We start from the raw sequence: 10629 nt of genomic DNA on the forward strand, positions 1-10629 counted from the left end.
ACTGGGTTTTAGCTAAACCCAGGACACCCTGTTAAGATGGTTAGTTGTTGGGCCTTTTCTCCAAGGTTTTTGACACCTTACAAATGATCTTTGCCAGCACTGTTTACAAGATTTTACCTATAAGAGCAAATAACAGCTGGAAAGTTATAGTGCTCTCAGCTTTCACTTTGCAAGAAATATCCACACTGCACCAGTAGTCAATATTTGAAAAGAAGTATGAAAATTAGTAGCTTCACTTACACTTATAAACTATGTTTTAACTTTTCTATCATTATAAGCATTTCTATGAATTTAATAATAGCACCAATATCCAATATTCTGAAGTTAATGTAACAAATGAAGGGTGATCACATTACCCAGTTTTAAAAATTGCTTTACATAATGTAATCACTTACTTGCTCTGATTTAATTTCATTTTACATCATTTAATAAATGAATGCTGATCATTTGACATAATTGAATAAGTAGTTCAGCTCATTTGCTGTACTACTTCTTAGATCACAAAATAGGCTGCTTCTTCTGTCATCTTCCAGGGTGATATTGCGAGATTTAAGCATTCAGTTTCATTTCTCCTTTTATGTTTTTTACTACCTAGTGCAATCCCACTCTGAAGGAAAGAACCTGGCCCAGCACTACAAGCTCAATTTTTCAAAATAATTACTTAAACCTGAGAATAAAAACCCCAGAAATTCTAGACACTCTTTGGTTTTCTGTGAAGCCAGTTGTTCCAGACAACACAATGACTTTCCTCATCTTCTCTCCGCCGTAGGTAGGGAAGTTCTCAGATGTTTCTTTTAAATGCAGGAAGGTAGAGAACTGTGCCTCCTTCTTCCTCCTGCTCTCCTGTCAAAATCAACATGGCCACGATATTGAATGTCCTCTGGAAATACACCACAGTCCTCAGATCCTTTTGAGCCCAGCAAATATTGAAAGGCTCTCTTTTTAGCACAACAGAGCCCTGGGCATCTTTGGAGGCAGGTAGGCCTTTAGAAGAATTTATAAAAAGACCTGAAATTCTGTGCCACACTCCTACAAATGAGGCCCCAAAGGCCACCATCTGGTACCACCTTGCTTTTTAGTGACCGGCTCATGATCCCACAGGAGGCTTGTGGCCTGTATGGAGGCCATCCCAGTCTATCAGCCTGATAACACTGCTCTGTTGTAAATCTAATATGTTTTATGTGACATAAAATCTAATATGTTTTATGTAGCAAGAAAATCTTGTTTTTCTCCATACCACAGGCTCTGTGAAGGCTTGGTGGCAGATCTCACCTAGCATAAGTTTCTTTGGGTCTTCCAGTACCAGAGAAAGGTGATTATCTTCTCTGCTTGGAGATGCCATGTGCAGAATCTCCTCTCCTGTCCTAAAGCAGGCTTACAAACAGGCTTAGTCCAAAGGAGCTGTATGGAGATCTCTTCCAGAACAGAAATGTTTGAGAACAGCTGCTGCTTTTCGCGGCACCCTTTCCCCATGTACACAAGTCTTAAACTCACCTCCGCTAGGCAGAAATTAGTGGTGATGCGCCTGTGGATGTAGTAAACAGTAATCTCAGATGACTCCTCCAATGGAAATTTCAGTTCTATTAGTGGGTATCAGGAGCTTAAATGTTTTGGGGTTTTTAAGACAACAAGAGAGGAAAAAGCCTGGAGAAGTGGCTTAAATATTGCATTGTTTAAACAGTTGAGTGAGTTCCTCACTCTTTGAAAGAGATTTTTCTCGGTCTGGGATTTCTTCTCTTTTTTTTTTTAACCTATAATCCAACAAACCTTCAAAATCTTTTTCATTAACTTAGGTGCAAAACTTGTACTTTCAGTCACAAAGTTGAATTCTAGCAAAATATCTTGGGAAGTGACACATAAACCATAGTAAGAAATTAGGTTTGAATTCTAATAAAATAATGACTGCATCTGTTGAAGTGTCAGAAGAGACACTAGTTGACATAACTTAAAGAATGGAGAGACAGGTGAGGGATTTCTGTGTGTCTCTTGGACATTTCCAGTGGTTTACAGCTACAGTTTGAAACTTCTTTAATTAGAAATGAAGTTTTTTGAACATTAACTCTCACATGCAATTGCTAGTTTCAGCTTTTTCATCCAGTCCAAGTCTATGCAGGGCACAAAAGAATTCAGAAGTACATTTCTCACAATTAATCATGTATAGCTACAAGCTGAATAGCAATCTTTTGACTTTGGTAGAGAAGGCTCCACAATAATAACTGTGCACAGTCTCCATGTAAATAGGGACACCTATACACATAAATTGCATACTGTGCATTCAGACATTCTCTCTCTGAAACACACATAGGTGATCTTGGAATGTATTTTCACTTGGCATAGATATAGAAGAGTGACAAAAATTGAAAGGAATACATGAATGGGTTGATTTAAAGATTTATTATTTCTCCGAGGTTCTCTCCAGAGCAACAGCCTCCTACTTTCATCTTGCACGCCTTAAGCACAAGATTAATCTTTCTTCCTCAGATCAGCAGTATAACTTTTCAAGAAATTTACTGCTCCCTTAGCTTCAGCAACAATACGGATGTATCTTGTGTTGGCTTGTTTACTTTGTGCAACCTTCTTCTCTTCCAGCATTCCCACATGAATTTAGCTAAGGGTTCATACAAATTCTCTGCCAGGCCAGCACAGCCACCTTCTTCCAGGTTTAAGATGCGAGACTGCAAATGTGTCCTCTTAGATAGATTTACCTGTGCGACCTTTCCTGACAAAATCAAGTAATTGACGTGCACAACTGCTTTTAGAGGACATTCCTGTAAGTGTTAAGTCAGTACATGAGATATTTAACTTTTCCTCTACTAGAGAAGATAGATGACATCATTTTTCACTACAAAACAAAATTCTGTGGTATATCAGAGCAACGCCAAGGCAATTAAACTCACTGCAGGAACTCTCTGAATTCTCCAGTAATATTACATATCCTTATGAAAAACAGGTTACACTTCCACTGTGATTTACAATATACAGCAGGCAATAACAGTATGCTTATCTTCTGGAAGATACAGTTATTTTCTTTTTTTCTTTTTTAAATGAGAAAGGTAAAAAGAAGCTCTTAGGCTAAAAATATTTTTAGGTGTTGAAAATCAGCTAACAACACAAAATCTTTCATCTTCAGTGCTTCAGACTAAGGCAGTGTCAGGCTGGAAACTATCAGGCTCTCAGAAAAGTGCTCAGAAAATGTTCCATGGCTTTAAAAGGGCCATTTGGCTCAAGAGACGATCACACACAATGGGATTTCTTCCTGGTGTTTGAAGTAGCAGATGCCAGATTTTTGCAAAGGCCTTATAGTTGATGTGGCCCTAAAGAAAATACCTTGTTGGGGTTGAGCTGAGGGGGCAGGAAGGGAGGGAAGGGAACATCCTAACTGATCCACATAATATTTTCTAGGTGGTGAAGATCACCCAACTCAATTTCCCAGAAAAAAAACAAACAACATAAGACTATAACCTCCTGCTTCATTGCACAGGCAAAAAAAATACCAAACTATAAAAACAACAACTTCAATTAAAGAGTAACTTTAAATGATCTAACAATGTCAATGGGATGCAGGCAGAAAATGAGTCTTCAGACATCTTCTAGTGAAGCCCAGATCATTCTACTTAGTATTTGTGATACAGAATTTAATTTTAAACTGAAGACAGTAGACAGAATCTGGATTATGTTGTGCTCAGTTAAAGTGAGTCCTCATTCACTAATAAGGAAGGTGGGGCAGCGGAGTGGGAAGGAAATGAAAGACAGAAAAAGAAGAAACAGTATAATTTCAACACACACACCATCCTGGAAAGTGGAAGGACTCAGAGAGCAGCAATAAGTTTCAAAATGGCCATGTCATAAAGCTGCAGCTAGTGTTCTCTGCCACGTTTGATGGTTCAGTCCAAGAGAGGCGTACCAGAAAGAGGTTGTTAAAGGGTTGCAATGATGACTTTTTCATTTTCAACATTAATTTTGCCTTTCTGACTTTGTTTTCTAAGAAGAAAGACAACACACTATAATCACCAATTCATACATGGAGTATATGGGTTTCAGTATCCTCTGCAAAGAGTAATCACAGAATGTATTTTCATCTTTGCACTGGACATCAGCTTCTCCCCTTCAAACACCAAAACCCACAATTTTCAGAAATCATAAGTCATCTGCTGCCTGCCTCTACAGCTGTGCATTTTTACAGGTTATGAAAGACATCTGGAGATCCTTTCAGAATGAAGCATGCAACGCATAGATTGCAATATTACCTAAGGAATTATGTATCTTACAGCACAGAAATACACTACATTTGCTTAAAAATACCTTTTTTTTTTTTCCAAATTAGGTAACTCCTGACCAGAATTACCTAATTCAGAATCAATCCATCCAGGGAAAAAAAAAATAAGGAGAAAGAGATAATAAATCTGTTGTTTTGTCTAGAGACTCTACTAATGACCATCCCTGCCTGTAGTAGGTAGGTCTGTCTCATGCATCCTCACACTCTCCTCTTCATTTTTACCAGGTTTAGGATCTGATCTTCTAGAGTTGCATCTAGTATGCAGGAGGAAAAATAGTTCTAAAAAGTCATTTCTTATAGTTAATTCCCCAAAAAAATTTTAATTTAATATTTATTATATTATTTTCTTCTTCGTATAGAAGAGGGAGCCGGGTAAGATCTGGACTTTTTACAATCTGTAGGGCAGATGAGGACATTCACACTAGTAATTCCCCTCCTCAACTATCTTGAAATTACTTCTTTCCACTTAGTAGAGAAATTTCTCTGTTTTAAGAGATTCTGGCTCAGAACATATGAAGGAAGTTTGAAGGGATAAGAATTGATCTGAGAAGAAAAATATCCCCCTTAAGAGAGGCAGGTGGTAAAAAGGCACTACCTCCACACTGCTCTTCCACCTTTCTTTCTTGAATAAACTCAAATTTCTCCCTGGGCTGGTTGCTGGCATTTTAGTTACATTGCATCTTCATAATGTCATAGCAATAACTTTGCATTACAAAACATCTGTGTGCTAGAGCACCACAAAGCCATAAAGACCCAATTGTGGTACTTAAATAGACAACTTTTATTCACTGTCATATGTCAAACAAACAAAAAGTAACGTTTCCTTCTGTTATGTTACTCAAAGACACAAGTATTCTTTTTTGCTTTGAGACATTCATGCTTTTTCTGAAGAAATACTCCTAATGAATTAGTTCTTTTCCTTTATCTAAATCAGTGTAGTTTATTTTTTTTACAAGGCAGCCCTGCAGTATATGTCATATTTGATTGCCACAGTTATTAACAAGCCTGCAAGAGCTAACCTGCATGCTCTGATTTTATTCCCCTCTTGGCCATGCCCTCCCATGAAAATCAGTATCTGGTGATTTGGGGTCTGAAATTTATCATAAGGGACCTGATATTTGGTAGAAAATTAAAAGCAATAATGAAGTAACTGACTGTTCCTTCAGGTTCTGAGGGAGTTGCCCAGTCCAATGCTTTTTTTGTGACCCGGGTGGTTTCCTTGTTCCCAGTATGACAAAGCCAAGCACAGCGCACTTGTAAGCGCTGGAAATTCTCTGCGCATATCAAAGAATGCAGCTGCTGCAGTTCCAGTCCGCAGGTCAGTAGTGAGGCTGAGCACATTTTCCAACCAGACACACACATACAAGCACACGCAATCACAGACTGCACAGCCCAGCACACGGAGAGCAGAGCTTTTAACAGCACCGCCCTAAACACCAACATAAGTAAGAATATTGCCCATATGCCGACTTTTCACCACAGTCCCTTTCAGCACGCGCAGGCTAGACCGAGACCCACAGAAAATGGAGAGGAGGATTTAGTAAGGGTAGAAGAGGCATACCTTAAGAAAAGGTGGTATAACGCTGTTGTTCTTCAAATACGCTTACAAAGCTACATAACTTTTCAAGAAATTAAAATTAATCGATTCCTCCCTTGGCACAAAACGAGTTAATAGAGACAGCATTTCTTCCTCTTTAGTTTGAGAATTCTCCTGAAATATGCTGCTGTTAAACATATATTCTCCGTTCAGACTGTACCCTCATGTACTTCAAAAGCTGACATTCATTTTCACTGAAGAATAAGTTAGTTTTTAGAAGAGTGTTTAAAGGAGAAACAGGGAAAAAAAAGCGTTAAACTTTATCTAAAAGGCCTATTTTGGAAATACCGAGGCATACTCAAGTTTGAAGGCGGAGGAATCTACTCTTTAACTACTGTCCAAGTAGTCCAGTAGTACAATTTACTGTACTATTTAGTACAGTAAAGACTTATTTCAAAAGTTCACGCCATCACCAACCATCATGGTCCTCTGAGCAAGATATACCTCTACCCATTGCTTACCCTACACTCACATATAATACTTTCATCTCTGCACATGCTGAAGAGCCTCCCCTCCATCTTGTGTCTTCCAAAATTGAAGATTTTCAGACACAGGACACCTATCAGACAAGAACTGGAGGGAAAACAGATTAATATTCTAACATTAAAAAAAAATACCCCAGTAGTCAATTACTTTGATTTACGTGCAAATATACTTTTTCAAAAACAAACAAGTTTTCTTCCAGAGCAACTGCAGAACAGTACAAAACCTAGGAAATGTGCATTACATGTGCAACCCTGACAGTCTCTGCAGGGCTATCAGCAAGTAGATGAGTCCAGAATTCGGAGGTCGTGGAAAGGCTGGTGCCTCATGAGGACACCATTGCTGACACCAGCCAACAGCTCTAAGATGCTCAGCCCAACACAGCACCAAAACATGTAGAACATGATAAAATGTAGTTGGTCTTCCAGCTTCTTTAGACATCCTTCCTGAAAGAGCTGCTCCGGGTTGTTTAAGTCACCTCTGCAGTAAGAATACTTCTCCCTACAGCAGCTTGCAGGGACACGAGGTTTTTCAGCTGGAAGATGCCAATTAGCTGGCGTTGTCTTTAGCCAGTCCATGTAGTTCTGGACTCCACAACACTGCAGCTCCCTCTGTACCTCATCCACAAACCTGTCACCAGGACCCTGAGGGTGTGACCCATTGTACTGATAGATGAGGGATCTCATAGTGTTTTTCAGATCAGAAGCCATCCAATTAGAGTTAAGCTGTGCCAGAACTCCCAAAGTCATTTCTAGGCAAAGAAGGACCAGCAGCAAGTACATGAAAACTCCTTGCTTGTAGCGGGAGGTCTTGACATTGATAGAGATAGCCAAAACGCCAGTAGGTAGCAAGAAAAATGCAACTGCAACAGCCAGGTAGCCAAGGAGATGCAAGAAATAATCCTGAGATAAATATTTGTAGTTCTCGTACATCAGGATCCCACAGATTCCACCAAAGGCCATAGCTGCAGCGGCAGCCCAGAATACAAAACCTAGGAACCACAGCAGATACAGAGCCAAGGACCTGAGCTCATAGTCCTCATAGTGCCGCAAAGATGACAAAAACGACCTAATTTCCACAACTCCAGCTCTCCTCATCCTGCTCTCTCCTAGCAGCCTCAGCTCTCACCATCACCGCTTAAGAGGCACCCACCCGACTTTTCCAGGTGCAGCAGATGACTTCTCAAAACAGCTTGTAAGAGAGCGACGCTGATGAGATGCTTTCAGCAAAAAGACCGTGCCCTGTCTCAGCTAACCACTTGCTGCTGCTCATTCAGCCCCGCTTGCAGAAACCAGGAGAATATGTTCCAAGCTTGCTGTCCGGAGGTCGTTTACGCTGCTGTCACTGGAGACATTTACATCTGAAATAGGAGGACAGCTGGGAAAAGGTTGTAACTCTTGCTTTATGACTGAATGTAGAGGAATAAAGGTGGTAACTAACAGTGCTCGCTTGGATTGCTTAGACTGCCCCAGTGAAAGAGGTAATCCAACTATCTTACAGCAGTAGCCAAGATGGCAACAAATGCACAAAACATGGTCATTAACGAGCAGTTTAAGCAGAGCTATCCAATCAAGGATCTCCACAGATAACACTCACCTGGACTCATCATCTTTCTCAGTGTTTTTACCGCTCATTAGATTGTATGAGAGGCGTAACGATGCTAATATTTTGCCCCGTTTCAGTCAGCAAGATTTCTGTGTAGACAGCTTCAGTTACTTGACATCTGGAGGAGAAATCCCCCATGATTCCACTCTTGTGCCCCCCAGTTTGGATCACTGGTGATCTGACCAAGTGCTGTAATGACTGAGTAGAAACAACAGTAAGAACTACATTAACTTTTTCTTGAGTGTAAAGAAACTGAATTACACCAGCTAAATGACTTCACAACAATCTCAGAAGGAATTAAGGCCACTTATCAGCCAGCAGAAGTGCGTTATTAGTTAAACATACGGGATAGGGAAACCCCCATAAAAGTTTCCACAGGTGCGAAGAAGGCAGATCCCAAGGCCAATGGTGGTTTCCTAATCATCCCAATGAAGTCCTGTAACATCAATTCTGTTTATCAAGCTGCAGAGCAGGGCTAACACAACAGGCATACATAAGGGAGAAAACAGATAAATGATTCTCATTTTCAGAAACATTAACACCTGCAGATCCTGCAGAAAATCAGAGCCAACACTTATATCCCTGGAACCCTGGAGAGGTCTCAGCAAAGCTGATGATTCCACATCTGCCAGACATTTTACAAGAACCTCTTGCAGTTACATACATTATGCACACACAGACGCTGGGCTGATTCCCATTAAAATGTCTATGTGCTGTACAAATATGACATTAAGACTAATTATTTTGGAATGAGATAAATTGCTTTTATTATTTTAAATCCTGCCATTAACAGTAATTAACATGCAGTGATTAACTTGTTAAACCTTAACAAAATGCTTCTTTCAAATCTTTGTAAGATGTGCATTTTCCTGTAACTATTCTCTGAATAGTCTGTGTGTGCCCTCTCTCCTGCTCAGCTTGTGCTACGCCCAGCCTCCCAGCTGTGTTAGTTTTGCTGCCATTCGCTTATTTTCTTGAATACCTTTTTCTCTGGTTTCTGTGTTCAGCATCAGGAAGAGGGAGAAGTGGGGGAAGCGAAAGGATTTCCCCTCACATCTGTACACACAGGCAAACTACACTGATTTAATGTTTCCAGGATGCAGGAGAAATGAATCAGAAAACTGTGAGGAAATGTGTCAGAAAATAATGTGAGGAGTAACAGCTGCTTATTGCTAGTTTGCAGGCTTTGTGAGAAAAGCACATGAACCTGCCTCTTTTCCTTTCTGCCTTCCCCCATGCTTATCAAGCTTAATGAGGTATTAAGAAGCGAGTTACAACACTATTTACTTCTAGCTTATTCTGCAGTCTCTGAAATATATTAGAAAGGCTCAAACTACCTATAGGAGAATTTTACTGTACCTTTTGTTCATTTCAGCCAGGGCAACTGCCATCCTCTTCCTGAATACAGAGGAGAGAATTTCAATGGTTACTGAAGCTTAGAGGCTCTTATCTTTATAAGTATTCCCCAAATATAACTTCCCATTTACTTAAATCTGACTCTTTGGACCACTGTGAAGGTTTTTGATTTCTTTCACATGTCTGTGGGATGGGAGAGTGGGGAGGAGGGGTGAAGCAGCTTTTGTAAGTGGAGGGGTTTGTGCTGCAGCAGGCTCAAACACTTCAGAATCAGACACAGCAACACTAAATGTTGACTGGGAGCCAGTTTCCAGGTAAGAGCTCTCAAGGCCCAGTGCCATCTGGGGAAATTGAGCATGCTCAGCACCATGCAGTAGTAATTGCTGCAGCGGGGGTTAATATTGGCAGAGCTGGCAATGCATACCAACTCAGGAAAAGAGAGCTTCTGCTCAAAATGTTTGCTGTCTGGTAAGGCAGGAAAGACAAAGAAGGGCAAGAAAAGCATAAAACTTTTCCCTGAAGTACCCAAAAGACCTAACTGGCATCCTCAATACCACTGAATTTGTGCTAAGTAATTTTAACCTGCATTTGTGGCCAAAAGCTTGAAAAAACAATGAGTTGAGGCATACATCAAGAGACTGTACTGTGACAAAGAGATTATAGGTAAGGCAGAATAGGAATGCTCCTCTGATTTCTTTCCAGTGGTAAACAACATAACATGATAAATGTCATCCCTGCTTTCTCTGCAGTTGTTTGTGCTTATGAACTGATGAGTATTGAAATTCAAATGCGGGTGTTATAGATAATACATCTTAGATAAACTACTTTCTGGAATGTTGCTGAAAGTATAATCCCTCAAGTTAATAAAATGCCAATCATGTATTTTTTTTGCGTTCAATGTTCTAGCAAGTCGTGACTAATGTTGAGTGGCTCTTATGTGCCAGGAAGGTCAAAGATGTTTGTTCCTTGTGGATCCAGGAGTGGGACTGGAGAGCTGTCAAGTTGACCTTGTGGTTGTGCAAACCCAGCACAGGCAGATGACTCATCATCATCACGGCTGGGCTTCGCAAACGAAGATATGGGAAAGGCTCTACCCACACTTGCTCCAAGTGTGCTGATGGTTAAAAAAGCTGATGCAGGATAGGCAAGTCCGGCTGCAAAAGGCGCAGCAGAAAGTCTCCTCAGGAGGTATTGGCGAGGCACGGTTCTTCCTGCGTTGTCTTTTCTCCTCGAGACTCATTCTACGTGTGTTCTCAAAGGAGGCAGCAGCACTACGTATGATGTGTCTCCCCATCTCCCGATTGGAGGCCAG

At 40.5% G+C, this 10629-nt stretch overlaps 1 protein-coding gene across 1 annotated transcript; it reads right to left on the reverse strand.

Annotated features, from left to right (window-relative positions):
• Window positions 1–6631: 6631 nt before the first annotated feature.
• Window positions 6632–7453, reverse strand: LOC104268959 (tetraspanin-3-like). The gene has a single exon (XM_009876190.1). It carries the CDS (start codon window positions 7451–7453, stop codon window positions 6632–6634), a length of 822 nt encoding a protein of 273 aa, XP_009874492.1.
• Between the last annotated feature and the right edge of the window lie 3176 nt (window positions 7454–10629).

The sequence above is a fragment of the Apaloderma vittatum genome, unplaced genomic scaffold (assembly GCF_000703405.1).
Source record: "Apaloderma vittatum isolate BGI_N311 unplaced genomic scaffold, ASM70340v1 scaffold43049, whole genome shotgun sequence".
In the NCBI taxonomy this organism is placed as follows: Eukaryota; Metazoa; Chordata; class Aves; order Trogoniformes; family Trogonidae; genus Apaloderma; species Apaloderma vittatum.